Below are 22,727 nucleotides of genomic sequence, written 5' to 3' on the forward strand. Positions count from 1 at the left end.
CAATTCCATTCCCCAGGAAATGAAAATATGTCCACACCAAGACTTGCACACATTCATTTACAGCAGCACTATACAGAGTAGCAGAAAAATGGAAACAACCCAAATGTCCATTAACTTGTGAATGAACAAAAGAAGTCATATTAATACAATAGAATATTATACCATTCACCAATGTAAAAGAATAAAAATATTAAGGCATGCTATAATATGAATGAAATTCAAAAACATGATGTTATATGAAAGAAACCAGTCACAAGGGACCACATCCTGTATAATTCCATTTATATGAAATATCCAGAAAAGGCAAATCTACAGAGACCAAAAGTAGATCAGCAGTTGGGAGTGGAGATGGGGGTTAAAAGTAAATAGATTGTGGTGATGGTTGCCTAACTTGGTAAATACAGTAAAAATAATTAAAATAACGTTTTAAATGGATAAATTTTTACACATAAATTATAATGTAATAAAGTTGTTAAAAATAATCTTTCATGCTAATAATTACTAGGAATGTAATAACAGAGAATGCTATAAAGAGAAGCCTCCACTTGGCATAAAACATTTGTTTATCAGGGCTATCAACCACCAAAATGACAAGCAATTAACATGAAATCTGGGGAAACAGAGGTGGACATTTTGGGGGTTCATGACTTTCTCTACTGAGAAAGGCAACACTATAAGCAGTTCTAAGTTAAAAGTTTCAGAAGAGGAAAACCAAGTAGTGAATGAAAACTCAAGCAGTGAAAAGTCACTGGGCTAACCGTGGTTCCATCACTTAATACCTATACTATTCGAACTGAGTTTCCTCCTTAACCTGCCTACATCTCAGGCTGTTGTGAGGACAGTGGAAGACACATAAAAGAGAAGGCATTATAGTATAATTTTCCCCTATTCCCAAATATCAAGGTGTTCTTGCCCTCTGGTTTTCTTTCTCATTTTGATTCTGAACACAGAAGAAGTCTACCGGACAAACATATCTAAGTTCAAACCCAAGTCTGGTCAAAAGGAGGTCACATATTCTCGGCCCTTAACAAACTGTATGGTGACTAACAAAATAAGATAAAATTAAATTAAATTCAATAAGGAATATTAAAAAAAAAAAAAGAAAGAAAAGAAAGCTTTGAGACTGCATTCTTCCTGGTAATTTTTCTGGATAGCATCTGATAGCTATTGGCTTGAAAACAATAAAATGGAATTTTATGAATGGAAATGTCAGGGGACAATATTTATTGGAGGTCTAATATTTGAAACAGCTAAGGTACATGGGGAATGCCATTACAAGTAAACAATAAAATGTCAATTTAAAAAATACTTATCTTAGAAAATGAACTTTAAAGTGGAGAAAAAGAATATCCCATCACCTCTTGAGAGAAATGATATTCATTATACCTTCATGTCTGTATGTCCAAATTAAATTGTGTTCTACCTTTCAGAAAGTGGGAGGAACAGGGCCTAATCTCTCACTGTAGCATCCATTTGATAGCGATAAAAGAGAGGCACTGAATACTTAACATGACTTTGATCAAGCAATATTTACTTTGCTTTTTTTCAGTTGATTCTTTTTTTATTTTTTAATTTGGTTTTTAAGACATCTCATGATTCAGGTGGCAAGAATGAACTCTTTTTGTGAAGCGAACCTAATTTTCACAGTAAGTGCGATTATGCTGGGTAAGAAGACAAACGAGACCAATTGGAGCTGTCCCCTCTCAGTGGAATGGATGGATCTTGGGAGGCCTATGCCCTGGGAAGACCCCTTTGGCAGTCATCAGCAGCCCACACCTCATCAGCAAGCCATTTATTGGTCTAGTTCCCAGGATGTCCTCAGGTCTCTGGCACTACGTCTTTACTTTGAGTACAGAACATGTACTTTGAATGTGTACTATAAAATACAAACTATATTTTACAAACATTTTCTCATTTATTCCCCATTTACTGAGGAGAAAGCAAAGGCATAAAGTTGAGGTCACACAGAGTTTGGCTTAGCACCCAGATAATCTGACTGTGGGTCCATGTCTGGACCACTCCCTCAGCCTGCTTAATAGGTAGTGTCAACATCTTTATCGTCTGCAGGTTCTTTACAAATACTGCTAAGTAATTAAGCCTCAAAATGGTTTTCTAAAAATGATTTAAAATGCAGCCACTCCTTTTCAACACAGTGATATACTTAGCAACAAAAATCTTTGAACAGCTGCATACAATTAAAAAATTATTAACCCTGAGGAAAAATCCACACACACACAAAAATATATCCATATGCTATTCTTATCATTTCTTATGTTCCATTTGTAGTAGCATGTATTCATGAATGAAATCCACCATTGGGTGATAAAACTACTTATTTCCACGTTAGCTTATTATTTTCCTCTTTTGGGGGGAAAATGATCAATGTAAGGGAATAATCATATTACAGATTCCCTACATGAACCACAGTTTGGTTACTATAGTAACTCCAAGGAAGCAAAGGAACAAAAGAATGAGATGGTTAATTCATATTCATACTTCTGCTATGAAAATAAGCTTTAGAAGTACATAGCATTAAAGAGAGTAGTAAATATGAATGGTGTTAAATGTATTCTTTTTAAAGATTTTATTTTATTTATTTGAGAGAGAGAGAGAGAGAGTGCACAAGGATGGGGGAGGGGAAGGGTGCAGAGGGAGAAGCAGACACCTGGCTGAGCAGGAAGTCCCAAGCGTGGGGCTCTATCCCAGCACCCTGGGATCATGACCTGAGTTGAGGTGTCCCAAATGTATACCTTTGAGTTATTTTTCTCTGAGTCTCAAATATTATCTAATGTCTGCACCACAAATATCATCTCTGACTATAAAGTCTGGAGAACTTTGTGGATGTATCAAAACAAGTGTATGCACTGAGTAAATCTATTATCAACCTACAAGAAGGCAGGCTTTTCTTTTTTATTATTATTTGTTTCTAATCAAGATAGGCTATGCTTTATGGCACTTAAGGTGATGAGCATAAAGATGTTTATAAAATAAGCTTTTAAGGTTTCTTTTATGAGTTCATAATACTGTCTTGTGGCTTTTAATTCATGTTTCAATCCCACTTTGCTAGATCTCACTTGTTTTCGTTTGACTCTTCTATTTCTTTCCATGGAAGTCTCTATTTTCCTAGTTAAGAGTAATTCAAACGTATGTTAAGTACTGAAATTCCACCATGTAAGAAAAACTTGAAGGGAGCTATTTCCAGGTGGCCATAAAGGAATTTTCCGTTGATAATCTGACCTCCAGAGAGAAATTATTCCCAGATTAATCCCAAATCTAATAGCTCCGTCCAACCCAAAACATACAGAACCAATAAACACCTAAATTAAATTTAAAAAATTTTAACCCAGGCACAGTTTGGTTGGCCAGTTAACTTTATCAGAGACATATTTTGTAAAGCACACTCAAAGAGAATAACTGAGTCAATCATCATAAAATATAACCATTTTGACATCCTTTCCATCCCAGAACAAATAGCCTTTAGTAAAACTGGCAGAAAAGTAAGTGAGAAGACTTCCCATTAACTCAGGGAACATGACACATGTATACATTTTCATTCTTCCTAATACCCCAATGAAATGACAGTAAAGGCATTAAAAGATATAACTCAATAAAGGGTCAAAAACACATAGAGTAAGAGGTGCAGAAGAGATAGCAATAAATTCTGGAGCACGAAGAGCAGACGGGGGAGCAGGAAGCAACCTGACAATGTAAAGGAAGTTGAAGATTAGGTGCTTACAGAAGAATATGGGAACAAGAGAAAAAGCCAATCTATACCTGCAAAACGCTGGGAAGACTTGGGATCTAGGGGCACAAGAAAGGAGTAAGGGTTGTGGCTGGGTATAGGGAATAATTATAAGTTTCTATATAGAATTAATTAGCCCCATGGATGTCTCTGTCTGTTCCTTCCTCAATCTCTGCAGGAAAACAGATAGCAAAATTCATCTCCTCAAGGCAGCTTTTATTATATAATTTTTTAATTTTTTATTAACATATAATGTATTATTAGCCCCAGGGGTACAGGTCTGTGAATCGCCAGGTTTATACACTTCACAGTACTCACCATAGCACATACCCTCCCCAATGTTCATAACCAAATACTTTCACCCTACCCCCTACCCCCAGCAACCCTCAGTTTGTTTTGTGAGATTAAGAGTCTCTTATGGTTTGTCTCCCTCCAGATCCCATCTTCTTTCATTTTTTCCTTCCCTACCCCCCAAAACCACCCCCACGTTGCTTCTCAAATTCTTCATACAGGGAGATCATGTGATAATTGTCAAGACAGCTTGTTTGAGGACAACATACAGCATGGGAGACAACGATGAGGTATTAAGAGAGGAATTAAGTGAAATGTTGAGGACTCAATCTTGAACCAGTCTTGAAGTCTGCCAAGACTTCTGCCCTGGGTATTTCAGAAGTACAGTGTAGGTGGTCAAGGAAATGTTCATTTCAGGAGATGAAGGGACGATGGTTAATTTTATGTATAATCACAATTTCATGTATAATCACAACTTGATTGGCCCACAGGACGCCCAGATACTTAGTTAAATTAAACATTATTTACCGGTATATATCTGTGATTGGCATATATCTGTGAGGGTGTTTCTGATGAGATTAACATATGAATCAATAAACTGAGTAAAGCAGACTTCCCTCCCCATTTTGGACAGGGATCCTCCAATCCACTGAGGACGTCAGCAGGTCAAAAACACAGAGGAAGGAAAAATTCACTCTCTGCCTGACTTCTTGAGCTGAGGCATTGTTCTGCATTTGAACTGGGATTTGCACCATTGGCTCCCCTGGTTCTTGGGCTTTTAGGCTCAAGCTGAAACTACAGCATGGATTTCTGGGGCATCCAGATGGCAGATCATGACATTTCTTAGCCTACATAATCACGTGAATCAATTCCTTATAATAGATAGACAATATATACTCTCTCCCCCCATACACAAACACACATATACATATATATAACGTCTATATGTTATATGCTCTGTTTCTCTAGAGAACCCTGAGTAATCCAGACACTAAAGAGCCCATGTAATGAAGAATGCTAATCATGTCAAAATCTATTTTCCCTTCTTATACACAGCTGCCAAACCACAGGCTACATTTTCCACTTTCCCTTGTGGCTACGAGTCACCACAAAACAACATTCTCACCAATGGAATATGAACAGACGTGAACAGAAGTGATAGATCGTGGCAAATTTAAAATGTACCTGCAGATTTTTGCCTCTCCTCCCATCAAAAGATGGAACTTAAATTCCTTCATTAGAGACTCTCTCATAACCAGTGGAATGTGGCAGAACTGACCATGCACGGCTCCTAGTCGAGGCTTGAAAAAGCCACACCACTCCTGCCTGTGTCTTTATGGCAGTTTGCTCTGAGACTGCTCAGCTACCATGTGAGAATTCACATAGTAGCTTAGGCTACCCTGAGCCTCAAGATGGAGAGACCAGGGACACAGACCACACAGAGAGAAAGGAAGCTAGAGGCCCAGCGAGTCCAGCCCCAGCTGTTTGAGACTTTCCAAGCTGGGTGTCACGCATGTGGCTGACAAAGCCTTCCACATGACTCACCCCTGCTACCCTCCGACTGCAACAGCCTAAAAGACCCCAAGTGAGAACCTAGACCACTACTCCCCAACAAATGTATGAGCCAACTTGATGGATGTTTTGTGTGAAACTGTTATTTTAGACCGGACTGTTACACAGAAACAGAGAAATGAAACATGTATGGAACGTCTATGTTACTTGTTGAAGTTAACTTTTTTCTTTTTTTAGGATTATACATTTTATTTCTAAGAATGATGCTTAAAAAATAACATAATTTCAAATTAATAACAGAAGTTAACTTTTGATTATCTAGAACATGGAAATGACTGTGACCTAGCCTGGATGGGCAGAGGAGAATAATATCCTTCCACAAAACTGGGGGGAAAAAAACCATACATGACTCAAGGACTATATATTTATTGCAGAATCACTGATCAATCTGGACCCCTGACATTACTCGACCTTCCCAGGAAAGCAACAGGAGGTGCTACTGTTTTTAAGCCACTGTACTTGGGAGTATCTTTGTTAGCAGCTTAGGCTTTACCTTAAATAATACCCATATATGAAGACCCAGAGTAAAGGACTTTAGGACTGAGGGATATAGACTTTTGAGGAAACCATTCTCCAATAAAAAAGCAGGCCCATCACTTTGAGAAGCCTGATGATGAAGCCAGGTGGAGTCAGATATGCAGAATGCTCCATCAGCTTCCAGTGTCTCTCTTGGGAAACACAAAGGAGATAGACAGTAATCAAAGGACATTAAAAGAAAGCTCCCCTGGGGCGCCTGGGTGGCTCAGTGGGTTAAGCCTCTGCCTCGCTCAGGTCATGATCTCAGGGTCCTGGGCTAGAGCCCCACATCGGCCTCTCTGCTCAGCGGAGTGCATGCTTCCCTTCCTCTCTCTCTGCCTGCCTCTCTGCCGACTTGTGATCTCTGTCTGTCAAATGAATAAATAAAATCTTTAAAAAAAAAGAAAGAAAGAAAGAAAGAAAGAAAACTCCCCACATCAGAGACCATGAGTAAAAATAAAGAAGAAATTTAGAGGAAGCATAAATGATACAGAGGATGAAAGGGAAAAATAGTAAATTATTATTAACATCTTTTAAATGAAAGACACTATATCTAGAAACAAAGTGCACTAAAAAAATATAATCAGAAGAGAGGTCTTAGAAATTAAAAAATGCGATATTAAAATTAAAAGTATTCAAAGGAAAGGCTGAAAGATTAAGTAGAATCGATATTTTAGAAATTAAAATGTAAAAAAATTAAAAGAAAAAATGGGGGAAATATCTCAAAATTGAAGATCAGCTTGAGAGTTGAAATACTTGCCTGAGAAGTTTCAGGAAGGAGTAAATCACATACAAAATAAACTTCAGAACTCTAGAGCCTGAGCATGTTTATTAAAATATCCTCCCAATGTTCAGCACAATAAGGAGAAAAGACTTACCCCAAAGTATATAATCATGAATTTCAGAACTTTCTGCTTAAAAAAATGGTTCCAGAAAAAGGAAAACAAGCAAGTAATGTACAAAGAGATGAGATCAGAATAACATCAAACTTCTTAGTAACAAAACCAGAGGCTAAAATACAGGGAGGCAAACCTTCAAAATTCTGAGTGTATTTTTCATATATCCCCATATCAGAGACCACGATCAAACAAACACATAAATAAAAGAGAAGAAGAAATGTAGAGGAAGCATAAGTGGTACAGGACACTCTTGTTAACTTTGAACTCTATACCCAAACTATCGGTTAAATGTATGACAACTACAGAAACCTTTCAGATATGAAAAATTACTTCCAATGTACCCTATGGTAGCAGCTTTACCAGATAAGTTTAGCAGTTCTAGAAAACAAAGCAATAAAGGCAAAGAAGAGAAACAGAATAGAGACCATGAGGTTGCAGATGAGAAAAATGAAGGAATGTTCCAAAGAAAACAACAGTGGAAAGACCCCCCAAAGCACAAATATGCAACCATGCCTAAGAGCTTCAAAAATTAACAACAGGCGTGTGACCCATCAAATGCCTCATTGGGGGAAAGATAGAGATAGGCTCAAAGAAGGTGAAACCGAATAATGAGGCAACTTTTTTACTTATGTGCCAAACAAACAAAGAAAAACTGAAAAGAAGGGACACAGAAGCATAGTATGCTGGTTGGCTGAGCAGAGAACAGTATCTGTGTAAAAATATTCATATAAATACTGCTCACTGATTTAGAGATTTTCATCTACCAGTTTGAAGGGGGTAGTGAGGAAGAAAAGTGACAGGGAGATGAGGGCTATATCTCAACTAACATAATAGAAAATCAATAGGAAGTATCTAATATGTATAAATCAAGAACTCTCAAAAAGGAGCAAATGGCTTAGAAATATGGAGGGGAACATCAGAACAAACAGCAAAAGGAGTTGAAAGTAGCCATCTCCATGAAAATGAACCAGGAGACGACATGTGACTGTAATGTATCACCATAGGAATTAAACTAACAGTGAATTTCTAACTATGCATCTCTTCCTCTTTATAGAATCATGTCTTCAAGATCTTTTCCCAGAGATGATCAGAAAGGGTCCTGGAACGAAGCAAGTAGGAAATATGGACCATTTATTTCTATATTTACTGGTTCATAAGTCTGACTCTGGCTTTTATTAATTTTATATTCTCTCCTTAATATTTCTTTCAAGTCCTAGAATAACAAGAATCATACCTTCTATTTCTTCAGTCTCATCATTTTCTAACCCTCTTAAACATACACATAATACACACACAAACCCACAGAAGACAGTTCCCCTCATTCTCCAAGTATGTAATGTGCCGGGAATATTTCATGCAACAGTTATCTATGGTCTAGGTGCCTGGAACATATCTATGAATAAAGTCGGCAAAATCCCTGTGCGTTATAGTATTACCTAAGAAAAAAAGTAGAATAATTTATTTTATATGATTTAAGTAATATAGACTTTTTCTGACTTATTGAGAGTATTATAAAATTAGTACCTGTGGTCTCCAAGGAAAAATAATTAGAATTTTTAGCAGTGAATCCCATGCCATATATGTCTATGCTTTTTGATATCACAGAAATCACACCACTGAGACTATATTATGCACATGTCTCTAAGACAAATTAATATCCATAGAAGTAATTAAAATGATTTCAATTTAATCAAATTCTCAAAAGAAATAGTTCTCAGATATAGTCAAAAAAATAGCTCTCTCCTAAGAACATTTGATTTTCCTAGGATTCCCAAACTTTAGATATATGTATATAATTTTTTTCTTAAAGTGTTGTCAACACTGAAAACATTATTTAAGCTATAATTAAATATTATCCTGTGTAAGATCCATTTTCCTTATACAATATCATTTTCATGACTCCCCCTTTTTTTCCCCAAACGGTTAATTCCAACTTGCCTACTTAGTTCTTAGAACATGAGTCATTTTATTCACTGGGAAGGAGCTATGGAAAGTAAAGCTTTCTTAGAGTGTGTTATAAAGAAAGTTTTAGACCTATAAAGTTAGTGAAATTACTTATGACCACTTATTAATAGAATATGTTTAACTGGGGCGCCTGGGTGGCTCAGTGGATTAAAGCCTCTGCCTTCGGCTCTGGTCATGATCCCAGAGTCCTGGGATCGAGCCCTACATCGGTCTCTCTGTTCAGCGGGGAGCCTGCTTCCCCCTCTCTCTCTGCCTGCCTCTCTGCCTACTTGTGATCTCTGTCAAATAAATAAATAAAATCTTTAAAAAAAAAAAAAAAGAATATGTTTAACTGTCACACCCATCTCTCCTTTGTTTAAGGAACAAAAGTATCCAAAAATTGGATAACATAAAAGCAAGGATATTGTAAGCATTGAATTATTATTTAATAATGATAAAAAAATAGCTGACATTTCTTGAATAAGTATACTATAAACAATTATTTCAGTATACTATTTTACTTGAAGTTCATAACAGCCCCATGAAGTATTTATTACCCTCATTTTTGGATGGATAAATAGGGCCGAGAGAAGTTAAAGAACTCTCTCCTGTTTAGATACTAGGATTCAAATGTGGGTCTGTCTATATTCGAAGATTTAGCTCTTTCTCGTATACTCAAAGGATCTCTTAGGATGATTTAAGGCTATTAAAAGATCTTCTCACAAAGAGACAAATGTGGATTTTTTTTCCCTTTCATACCTTATTATTCATAGCAAAACTTGTTTTCCAGTCTTTTTATAAACTCACTTGCAAAATGTAACTTGGAGTGATGAAAATGTTCTGGAACTAGGGAGTGGTGACATCCCCACCAACTGTGAACATACTGAATGTCACTGAATTGTATACTTCAAAATGGTTACAGTGAGTAAAGTTTATGTTATGCGTATTTTACTACTCTAATTTTTAATGTCCTTTGGTCCCAAGGAAGCTTGTTAGAAGTGTGTCCTCTATACATGGATCACACATTTCAAGGTCACCTCTTGGGTTCTAAAGCTATACATTTACATTCTACCTCTTTGCTAGGGACTTCCAAATTTACATCTCCCTTACAGCAGAGACCTTTCTCCTCAATTCAGACCCACATATCCAACTTCCTGGTCAGCATCTCTCACAAATTTCTCACAGGCTCAGTAACGTCACATGTCCAGTCCCAAGTTGCAACTGGTCACTCCATGCCAGCTCCTTCACAGTCAGACTGTATTAAGTGGCAGCAGCTTCACTCGTCCAGCTGCACAGGGCAGAGTCTCAGTGCCACCCCTGAACCTCTTTGCTTCCCCCGCACAGCAGTAAGTCATGATACTTTACCTTCTATCAGGATTTCTCCATCATGGCACTACCGAGACTCGAGGGCCCAGTCATTGTTCTGGGGGTTGTCTACTGGAGGGGGCTTCTATACTGGGCAAAATCACCTCTGGTTGAAAACCAGGACCTTAAGTATACCCAGAGTTCAATTTCTCCTCACCACCTTCACTGCCATGACCTTGGCTCAATCTATTATCATCATTCCTCATTATTTTTACAGAAGCCTCCTAACAGGCCTCCCTGTTTCCACCGCTTTTTTTTCTTCCACCATTCTTAACAGACCACCTACAATGGTTCTACTAAAATCTTATTAAAAATCAAGATCATGTCACCTGCCTCTCAAAATTCTCCAGAATCTTTCTGTCTCACTGAGAGCAAAAGCCAAATTGTAATGTTGACCAGTGAGGACACACCTGATGGGCCCCGTTCCATCTCTGACCTGATCTGTCACTGCCCCCATGTTCACTCGGTTCCAGCATGGTCTTCTGCTCTTCTCTGGTCTCCAAACATGACTCACACAGTCCTGCCTCTGGGCCTTTTGCCTTTGCTGCTCCCTTCATCTGAATTCTTTACCTTGTGTCCCCATGGCAGGCTCCCTTCTTCCTTCAGGTCTTTATTCAAACTTACCTCCTCAGTGAGCCATCCCACAGCCCATCTGCTGTGATTCCAGCCTCTCACCTCTCATTGCCTATCCCTCTTCCTTGCCTTCTCTTTCCTTACATTCACCAGCATCTAGCATACTGTTTATTCACCTTCCTGATCATGTTCATTACCCTAAGCCTTTGTCTGTTTTATTCTCAGTTTATCTCATGTGCTTGTAAAAGTGCCTGACACATAGTAAGGACTCGACAGGTATTAGTGGAATGAATGAACCCCTTAGAACCAATACTGAGAAATGTTTTGAGACCACTAGTTACTCTGGTGTCAGAAACCATGATCTGTTCATCTCTACAAGGCATGCAGATGTGAATAGTTACATATTTACTTAAAGCAACAAGCAACATCAGTCCTTATCTGGTACTCTTGCTGACATAATCCTTCTTCCTCAGCATGGATGGCAGACTGCTCGACACTAAATATAGATCAAAGGCTCCCATCACAATGATGACAGGCATTCAGCAACAGCCTTGCCAGATCAATGACCCAACAGCCTACAGCTCACCAGACTTTCTCTCAGTCAGTACAGAAATCCTTAGCAACCTAATGTGCCAATCACTTATTATTCATCAATACATTGTTTGTCCAAAGCCAGGAGTCACGTAGAAATGCCTCCAATTTGAATGAGGTTGATTAACAGCTCATCTATGGACTCAAGGGAAAACAACAGACACTAACAAAAAGATTTAATTTGTTAATACTACAATCTAAACCCAGAAAATGGTTTCTAGGTTTCTCAAATATACTTATTCAGGTCTCCTGGGAAAGCTGTTTAAATTCCAGAATACACTGGACCTGAATTGTGAGATTTGGTAATATACTCACAAAATGAAACTGATGTCACCTGCAATGCAGGTTCTTTAAAAAAAAAAAAATCCAAATGAAATATAATAGACTCACATACATAGTAATAGATTCTAAGATGTTAAAATTGCCTTTGAAGGTAATGACCCAGAATTGCTCTACTGCATATGACTCCTCAAAATGACATTATTGTTTACCTTTTAAATAGTGTTGCATACATGTCACTACAATTTATGGCAGCAAAACAGTAAAAACTGCTGAAATGCAAAGCAATAGGAGAAGAAAAGATAAAGCCACAAGGCACTGGTTAAATAAATTACTGAATACAAATACAAAAGAATACTATATAGCCATTAAAAAATGAAATTAGCCCATTTGTACTAATAGGTAATGTACATCAACATGTTATGTGATCAAAGCAAGCTGCAAACAAAGGGCACATAGTAATATTCTGACTGTACGAAGTAAAGTGTGTATATGTATGTACCTATATGCATGTATGAATTAGGTATTTTAAGGACCACCTTCTCCACCAATTTCTACTCTGCTCCCTATCCAGGAGTCTGGTCTGGATAGATTAATCAATAGGGGTCCCTTGCCTTGTGGCTTCTAGTTGGATTCAGCCAGTGAGAGCCCTGGCAGGAGATACAAGGGCGAGGGCTGTTCAGTCCCCTGGCTCTTTTCCTACTTCTCACAGCAGGTTGGTTATATCCCTCTAAAGGTCACGACATCGGCTGAGCATCCTCTCCATAAAGTTTCCCTCCAGATTCCAGAAGCCACTTCCTTTCTTTGCCCCTGCAGATCCACAAGTCATAAAGACTGACACTAGCTCAGGGGCACTCCACAATTCCTTGTAGTTTTGCTTAACCTCTGCTCACACCTCCCTACTTTCGCAAATAGTCCTTTTATTCAACTGCTCCCCATGACCTTCTCTGCATATACATTGTCTTTTTTGTCAGAACCGTAAATAATAATACTACGAATACTTTGTGTCTGTGTGTATCTTATGTGGTTTATACCCACTTACATGCATGGAGAGGTACTTACGTGTCCAAAGAAAATCTCTGAAGGATACATAACAGACTGGAGAATGAAACATATGGTCTGGACTTTGGCATTCCATTTTGTATCTTTCAAATTGTTTCTACTCTTAAAATATCTGGTCATATACATGTAATACATTTGTAATTTCGAAGCAAACCCAAACGGGAAATACATATTTACCACCCTTTTGATGGCACATTAAGGAGGGAAAGAAGTAATGAACACTAGGGAAAATGCAACTGATGACAGAGATGCCCGTTTGGAACAATCCGATGTGTCTGATGGGAAGGAACGTCTCTCTGAAACCGAAGTTTGACAGTTACCAAAGAATACATCCATTGCCACATCTTGTTCCAAATGACCTGCTTTTAGAAGAGCAGACTTATTTTGAAAATTGGCTTCCAAATAAGCCCTTTTTCTCCACACATCTCATCTGTGGTTCAGATTTGCTACTTTCCATCTTAATTGCACTTTTTGGAAGAACTTTAGACAAGAGTGAAGTCATATAAACTTGCTCATTTAGATTTGATAAAATATTTAGCCTTTTGTGATTAAAACAAAATAGCCTCTTTCACTGAATTGCAAGATTGACTTTTAGAACTATTTCCAAAGCTTACTAAAACTACTATGAGGTAAAAAACACAAATCACTAATGTGGTATTAGAGCCCACAATTAAATTAATTTATAAGGGCTTTAGTGCAATTAAATTTCCTACAGGCCATATCTCTAATGGCGCTGGGGTTTTTTTTACTTAATATACTTTAAAGCATAATTTACTTTCATTTTTGCAAAGTCATTTAAATATTACAAATATCACTTTTGTACATATTTTTATGGTGACACAATACATTTGCAGTCTATTTAATTTACAACTGATGAGAATAAAATGAAAACTCTTCTAGGACCATACGTCTTCCACAACATCCCATTTTCCTTTTCCAAGATATTAAGTGTCTAAGTTATGTGTATTTGCAAGAATGGACTCCTGAAAGAGTAATAAATATTTTAAATGATCTGATTATGAACCTTGAAGAAAATTAAAATCTAGAGCAAAGAAACACATCAGTGATACAAAGACCCAAGATGTTTGGGTCCATCATTTAAGATAATAAATTATTGCCTTTAAAATTCAATTGAACAGATCTTTCTCACACTCAAATTAAGGAAATGCTTAGAGAAGAACATGAGTTATGTATAAGCTTCCAAATTTCAGTTCAACTTATTCATATATTTATGTACAAGGTAGCTCAAGATCTCAAAACACATTAAGGAGACTTCATAGTCACAGCTAATGAATAAAGGTGTTAGGACAATTTTTCATGCTCCCAAACCTAGATATGTAGGATCTATGCTAGAAAATATTCAATAATAAATAGCTAACTAATTTGTCAGCCAAAAGAAAGGGACATACAGAACTGGTCCAATGCATTTTTAGCTGAGAATATCAGCTAAACTCAGATGTCATTCTTGCTAGAAATGTGCTGCACAGTGGTGATATATTTGACAAAGGAGAAGCAGATGTAACTATGGAAATCATAACTTTAATTGACAACAACATGAAAATTCACAAGTATAACAAGCGTCACAGATAGAGGTGACAATTATGCAGAAATAAAAATTAAAAGTAAGCTTTATTATAAAGAAAAGGAGTCTGTTTTTCTTCTCTGGATATTTCCTACTACTGCAGAAATAAGAATAAGGATGGAAAGAATATTTTTCTCATTAATGAAAACGGGACAAAAGAACAGCCAGGATATTCCTACCTGGTTTCCAGATGAACTGATTATCCTTTTTGCCTTCCAAATGAGCTGCATGGGACAGCAAGACAGAAAGTAATAGAAATAGCTTCCTCATGCTCCTCCATAACCAGCAAGGGACAGCCAGATTACCCTTTGAAAACATTCTTCAGATTTTCAGCCTCTTGACTTGCCTATTCCTAAAAACAAACAAATAAACAAAAACAAACAAAAACCCAAAAACAAAAAAAGGAAAAGAAAGAAAGAAAACCAGATAAGTTTCTTCTGTACAGAAATTATAAAAACCCACATTGACTGCTAGAACCTTTATCATGATGACATTACAAATTTCCCATTACACAGAGTACATATACTATTACCATTTTAAGATCAAAGGTTAATTAGCCATGCTTTCAATCCTTACCCACGGAAGAAACTCTCAGTCCTAAGGACTCCACAGTCCCCCAGTCCATCTACTTTTGTTTGTAAGAAGAGGGTTGGCAGATACCGGGTCTATTCCCTCCTTCAACTTAGCCAAACTCTTTGAGGAGCTCACGATTTGGGAAGAAACATGCACACGCAGCAAAGTCCAAAATAGGGCAAAGAATGCTCTAACACTAGTATTAAGAAAAAGATATGGAAAGACTGAGGAGGATGCAATTAGATCTTCCATGGTGAGAAAAAAAAAAAAAGAGAGAGAACACAACGTATTACGTGAGAGGAGCCTTAGGAAAATAAAGGCTTAAAGGAACCAGGAAGGGCACCTGAGGCCTTGAGAACTCGGTACTTACATGCATTTTGTTTTGAGGGGCTGCTGAGTGGGCCTATGGCTGCTGGGAAGGAGGCAAAGGAGAGGGAGGAATGGACAGGCTGGGGAGCACATTATGAAGACCCTTGAATGTCATGTAAGTGAGTTGGGTTTCATTCTGTAAGTAACATTCTAGGAGAGCAAATGATTTTTAAATAACGGACCTCAGTGTGCATCACGGATGCATGGTAGATGAGGCTAGACAGGAAACTAGGCAAAGAGTCCAGGCAAGAACTGACGAAAGCTTCTGGGGAGATCTGAAATGTGGTGTAGCAGCCAGATTCGGTTAACCATTGGATGAGATATGAGAGAGAGAAGACAACAAAGACAGCAAAACTGCCAACTTCCGTGACCAAACAGATGGGACCCATATACCAAAGGAGGAAAGGAGAAGAGGGGCAGGTTTGAAAAGAAAGAAAGAATTTCCTTTAGAGAATATTAAGTCTGATGTGCCTACAGGGTATCCAGGTAGTTTCTCAAATGATAATAAGAAAAGTCTGTCTGGGGGCAGCTGGGTGGGCTCAGTCAGTTGAGCGTCTGCCTCGGGCTTGTGTTGTGATCCCAGGGTCCTGGGATGGAGCCCTGTATCAGGCTCCCTGCTCCATGGGGAGCCTGCTGCTCCCTGTCCCTCTCCCCCGCTTGTGTTCGCTCTCTCACTCTGTCTCTCTCTGCAAAATAAACAAATACAATCTTTTAAAAGAAAGAAAGAAAAGTCTGCCTGGAGCTAAGAAGCCTGGAGAGGATGTGCTACCATGCTCGTATGGGGAAAATGGATTAAAAAACATAGGTAGAGGGGGACGAAAGGATTGAACAATAAAAGGATATCAATAGTAGAAATTATTGTCCGTACATAGTCACCCACAAGACTGATAAAAGCAGGGAGGGAATCTGACTGTGAGCTTCCTAGTGACCAAAGAAAGAAATAGCTACTAAAGCCCTCATGTCTGCAGGAGAAAATTCGATCTCCATTTCTCACTAGTGTTTTAGGAGAAGCCACAGCTCTGCTCTCAAGCACTGATGGACTTTACCCCATGACTCCTCATAAACACAGATGATGTGCCCAGCAATGTGCTGAACACAGCCCTTCATCAAATAAAAAAACAGTGGCAAGCCATATACAGCAGAATGGCTCTCCTAGAACACTGCAAGGGCAAAGTGGAAAAGTACACATCAGTAAAAAAAAATCCTATCGAAGAGTCAAACAGTGCAGTTCAAGGGCAGCTCTCTGACAGTCTGCCTGGATCCACAGATGAAGACAGTACTTGGATTAGCAACCGAAACATTTTCTTCAAATTCTGTACTGCATACCAATCCTGAGAAGCATCAAAGTGGAGTGATCCAACTGAAATAAGATTGTGCTCTCTTGCCTGGCTGCTCCCAAGGCTGGCCCGTTTTACTATTTCACGGAACCTTTGCAGCATGGCTGGACAGGATTCAAAAACCTCAGGCCTAGAGAACTGAACTGGCTACATTTCTTTGTAGCAAATATCCAAGAGTATGATCTGCTGCAACTGTGCTTTTGCAACATTGATATTAACTTTCGATTATTCTAAGGACAGAACTTTTGGTAAAAATGATTTGCATCTTAGGGTAGTTGATCCTAAGCTAGTACTATTACTATTAATAAACAAATCGGCTAGCAAGACCGGCTCTCTACTAAGAAAACTTCTTTTATACCACAAAATCACCAGGGTATAAGAGGGGACTTTGTCCATCCCCATCAGTGACAGATGTGTATCCAGAATCATCTAAGAACATATTGTAATCATAAATATGTAAGCTACAGAGAAAGAGGACCAAAGGTGTATTTGCTACATTCTAAATAGCTAAGGCGGGAAGCCAAAAATGATTTAAAAGAATTAAGAGCTCCAGTGAGACTGCATGTAAGCTGGAAATGATTAGTCAAAAATTCATATTTAAACATCTTGAATTCTGCATCGATCTGTGAGATTTTACTCTCAAAATAACAACAACAAAACCAACACAATTACCTGAGTAGAGGCTGCTGTGAGCCCTGATTTCCTTTTAGGCTTCCTTATACTTCCAGAGCTCTGTGCTGACTCTGCAAAGGGATCCAACGTCTTTTTTTTTTTTTTTTTTTTTTTTAAAGATTTTATTTATTTATTTGACAGAGAACACAAGTAGGCAGAGAGGCAGGCAGAGAGAGGAGGAAGCAGGCTCCCTGCCAAGCAGAGAGCCCGACGTGGGGCTCGATCCCAGGATCCCGAGATCATGACCTGAGCCGAAGGCAGTGGCCCAACCCACTGAGCCACCCAGGCGCCCGGATCCAAAGTCTTTGATGCTCACCTAAAACAGTGGCTGCTCCCAAGCAGAGTGGCTGCCTACAGTCACCATATCTTCTGGCTACCACTGACTAATAAGGATAGTACCAGTAGAAATCTTAGGCTAATCTTAACAACAACAAAAACCTGAAATACAGATCTTAGAGAACGAACACAAATATTTCAGTTTATGATCCCACAGCAATCTTACTCCTAGAAACACCTACACATTTTTAGTATCTGTATTATCAATAATTCTATTGAATTAGCTCCCTTTCCACAAGCAGCTTAGGGACAGCGGATGGGGAACTAGATTTGGTGAAGCTTCTACCACTTGCCATGCTACATGTGTTAGACATATAAGTAAAATGAGAACCTCTGCCGAGCTGATGGACAGCACAGGTTGGAATGTGAACACAGGTTTTTCTTACCCTATTAACCTGTATTACCTGTCTTTCTTCCAAATGCCTGAAACTTTACTCAATCATCCCTTCAAAGACACTGGGAGTCATCCTTGTATCCAGTACTTGAAAGGTCACACAAGAATTCACAATAAAAGAGGGGGAACAAGAAACAATGAGAGATTCCACTCCTCTATTTGTAGAGCATAAATGGGAAGGTGCTGTAACTACGATGATTAAAAAAAAAAAAAAAAAACCCAATATATTATGCAGGAAGCATGTGCTACCCACGATGGCATGAATAATTTACATCACGACCAGCATTTAGTTTCCAAATCAGCTTATTTACTATATATCTTAGCATCTGAAATATATTTGCAAGGTTAGCTCTAAACTGATGAACACTAAGAAAAATAAAAAATTTAAAAAAACACAGTTTCTCCTTTTAGTCTTAGTTTTCTAATTTAAAGGCCATTCAAACTATGAAAAATGTGTCTTACACTTTATATGCATTTCATTTCCCTTTAAAATGTATTCTCATCATTGAAGTCCTTGAATATTTAATAGGCACAGAACTTAAAAAAAAAAGAAAAGAAAAAAGAAAAAGAAGAAGAAGAAAAGAAAAGCTGTTCCAATTTGCTCTCAGCCTGCAGGAACAGCAATGAAAGGGAGAAAAGCAAACTTGACCACGCATTATCTCCATAGTGCCATCTCATGGTGAACTGCAGACAAGATGGCTCCAGAGAGATGGCTGAGTAGCGGGCTGGAGGGCAGGATGCCTGCGTGGAGACCTACCGGCCTGACTGGCTCAGCTGACTCAGCTGATGGCCACTCTAACTAGACACCCACCAGCAGTGAATGTGAACAAGACAGTACTGGAGAAACCACAGAGGTATTTGCTTTTCCTCAGCCCTCTGCCTGATTTCTGACTGCAATACTCTGTATTCCATTCCATCCTTCCTAACCTGTCAATATGCAAAATATTGGCCCAAGTACCTAAATGATTCCTACCTTCCCTCATTTCAGAGACGAGGGAAGTGAGGCATGGAGAGTTAAGTGACCAGCCCAAGGTCACAGAGGCAGTAAGTCCTTTGCAAGTGGTATCAGGAGACTTCCTCCCCAACAAGAGAGTGGAGCACCGTAACCCCGTATCAAGGCAAGGAATTTTTCATAACCCTGAAAATGGAAATGCTTTATAGATCTGTGTAGGATCTCTGAGCAACTTATATGAAGCAATTTACATATCATTTCACTCCATCCTCATGTAACACTATGAGCAATTATTTCTATTTTTCAGATATAGAAGAGACTGATCATTAAGGATGTTAAATAATTATTCCAAGGTTACCTCAGCCAGAAAATGTCAAATCTGGATTACAAAATGGGCCTGACACCACAGCCCCGGTCTGTTTATTGCATCACATGTGGTGACCCTGGCAGGTCACCTGGCCTCAGAGCCTCAGAGCCCTTATCTACAAAATGAGGAGGAAAGTCATCTCCTAACCTTTAGGGGGCAAGGATGGAATCAAGCAATGGGTGGAAAGTACTTAGATGGGGGCCAGCCGGAGAATGAGCACATACTAAAGATTACCATTGTTACTACTGTCATTTTTCTCTCAAAATTCAGAAAAACTCTTACTCCAGCAATATTTAAAGAACAATTTGAATGCAATCCTGCCCTGCAGCAAAGGAACGAGAGATTTTTTTTTTTTTTTCAACCGCCCAATCTTGTGACTTTGTGCTATATTTCTGAAAAGCTAAAAGCACTCCGGACCAAGAGGCCCATTAAAGATTCACACTGACCCTGTGAAGGAGAAAACAGGTATTATCATCTCTATTTTATGAGAAAGTAACCTCTGGCCTCGTGATGACATGATGTTTAGTAACTTCCTCAAGCCTTTTAACCACCAGCCTCTTCCTCCACGCACCTCACTCTGCAGAAACCTAAATTACGTCAATATAAGCATGAGGTATCTGCAAGCATACAGAAGAATATACAATCACACGGTCTTTGGTTTTCTATATTAATAATTGCAGTAGGCTGGTATCATGTAATAAGGCCACAGAAAGTTCTGCACAAAGTCCACAAAAATATTGTACATATCTCTGAACAAACTTTTGCCCCAGGACATGATAGAAAGAAGACTTGAAACAGATTTGTCAAAACCTTCAAAATTACATCTTGGTCGCTGTGATATATATATATACATAATATGTATATACATATGTTTGTGTGTGTGTGTGTGTGTGTATGGTTTGGGTGTCAAATGGAGTTCCATTCTCCAATAAAAATATAAAACCCCAAAGGAGAAAATGTGAAAGTGTGGTTCTTTGCCATTGGCTCCTTTTCCATTATCCCTTCCTGGAACACAGACATGATGACTGGCCGGACCAGAGCCATGTTAAGCCTATGACAATGAACTCTGCCCACTACAAATAATGGAGTTGGGGATGGAGAAGAAGCCGGAGACTCAAGATGCCATACATACAGCAACTATCCTAGAAGGTCAATCTCTGAATTTTCTCCTTTGTTAAGGAAATAAGTCTGCTGTTTTGTGTATTTTCTGCTACATGAGCTGAAAGCAACTCTAGCTCCTACAGTTAGAGGAGGAGTTAGACATGCAGTGGGTCTACTGATAGACCTATTTGAATGAGTGCCTCTGTCTATGACCTCTACTGATGGAAACACCTGTCTTGCATGATTCAAGCAACACACTGAAACTCCCTGTAAACCTGAACACAGGTTGACTAAACAGGTAAGCTTGGTTCATCTCCCATACTGACCACTTCCAGTAAGTTACTGCTGTCATTTTTCAGTAGAGTCATTACAGTAGAGAAAGGGTGCTTCACATGTGATAAACTATAAATAAAGGTTAGTGATTACTCTGGTAAGCTGCCCAGGTTCCCCAAGTGAGAACAAATCCACTAATATATAGTCTCATTTAAGAACATATTTATGGGGGCGCCTGGGTGGCTGAGTGGGTTAAGGCCTCTGCCTTTGGCTCGGGTCATAATCCCAGAGTCCTGGCATCAAGCCCCAGGTCGGGCTCCCTACTCAGTGGGGAGCCTGCTTCCTCCTCTCTGCCTGCCTCTCTGACTACTTGTAATCGCTATCAAATAAATAAATAAAATCTTAAAAAAAAAAAAAAGAACATATTTATGCAGCTATCCCGCATGCTGCTGCCAGGCCCTCCCTAATTCTGAAGGTATTATGGACACATTTTATAACTTGAGGACTAGCTTGTCACCAATCACCTCATGGAAAACCATCTATTACCTCTCGGAATCAGATCCTTGTTACCCCTTGAATTCCTGGTTGTTGCACAAATCTTCTAATTCCTCTTTCTTATTTACTTTTTTTCCCTTGGGGCAAGGACACTGAACATTTTTACCTCTCACTGGCCACTTCTCAGCCTCATTTTCTAGCATTTCTTCTCCTTTTTACCTCTACATTGACTTATCCTTGACTCTGTCCTCAGACTCCTTTCCTTCCTTGCTTCCCAAGTCCTCTTACTTAGTCCCCCAGCACTAACTGCAATTCTTCATGTTCCCATTTGCCCACAGTCATCCCTCTATCTCCAGTCCGTATTTGTTTCCTAAGCTCACGCATCCAATTTACTGCTCAACATCTTCACGGGGCTGTCTGATGGGGGACTCCCGTGTATCACCCATAACCAAACTGAGGATTTCCCCATGGAGCCTGCAGTCCCATTCTCCCCTTGGTGTCCCTACCTCAATAGTGGCATCACACTTCACATCAGACAAGAAGCCCAGGAGTCATCCTGAAATCCTTCCTTTTCCTCCTATCTGAAAACCAATCCATCAGCAAACCTAGCTGGTAACACCTTCACAGTAGCAGGCCGTCTCCCATCTTTGCCACTACCTTCCTAGTGCCAGACACCATCATTTCTCACCTGGGCTACTGTACTCCTAACTGGTTTTCCTGCTTTCACTCTTGATTGCCTCCTATGCATTCTCCATAGAAAATCCAGGATAATACTTAGGAAAGAAAAATATACTGCCCTCCTTAAAGTCCTCTCATGGCTTCCCATCATGGAAAAAAAATCTAAAGATTCTGCTGGTTGGATTTTTGCTTCCTCCCCTTCTTACTAGTCTCCATTCACTCTTCTGGCCCAGACATGCTGGCCTCTTTCTTGTTCCTCAAGAATGCACCTTCTCAAGGTCCTTACACCACTGTTCCTTAGGCATCCATATGGCTTCCTTCCTGACTTCAAAATTCTCAAAGGTCTTCCCAGACCACCATCTGTTCAGCACAGTTGCAATCAATCTATCCTCTCGACATTTGTTTGGTCTTTGTTTGTAACACTTAGAAAGGTTCAACACTTGACAATCTAATACATGTTGATTTTATTTATTTTTTTATTGTCATCTCTTCTAGTACCATCTGATTACTTTATCTTGTTCACTGTTATATGTCCAGTGCCTTGTATATCGCCTGGGAAACAGTAAAGATGTTCAAATAATATTAAATAGCAGGTGTTCCATAAATAAGTGAATGAACGAAAGAACGAATGAATTATTGAGTCTACATTTGTAAATTTTTTTTCTAGTTAAGTTTTCTTGATGGTGGACCATAATTTTGATAAAGGGGCTTTAGCATATAAGGGCAAAGAGACAGCTAGAAACGCCCATCTACCTGAAAAATTA

At 38.8% G+C, this 22,727-nt stretch overlaps 1 protein-coding gene across 3 annotated transcripts in view; it reads right to left on the bottom strand.

Annotated features, from left to right (window-relative positions):
- THSD7B (thrombospondin type 1 domain containing 7B) overlaps positions 1-22,727 on the bottom strand; it is an 855,837-nt gene that overhangs the window by 715,565 nt on the left and 117,545 nt on the right. For all 3 annotated transcript variants that reach the window (XM_032353821.1, XM_032353819.1, XM_032353820.1), the window contains exon 2: positions 14,596-14,768. In XM_032353821.1, the coding sequence (XP_032209712.1) occupies positions 14,596-14,734 (139 nt within the window). In that variant the 5' untranslated portion in view covers positions 14,735-14,768. The remainder of the gene's footprint in view (positions 1-14,595; positions 14,769-22,727) is intronic.

The sequence above is a fragment of the Mustela erminea genome, chromosome 8, assembly GCF_009829155.1.
Source record: "Mustela erminea isolate mMusErm1 chromosome 8, mMusErm1.Pri, whole genome shotgun sequence".
In the NCBI taxonomy this organism is placed as follows: domain Eukaryota; kingdom Metazoa; phylum Chordata; class Mammalia; order Carnivora; family Mustelidae; genus Mustela; species Mustela erminea.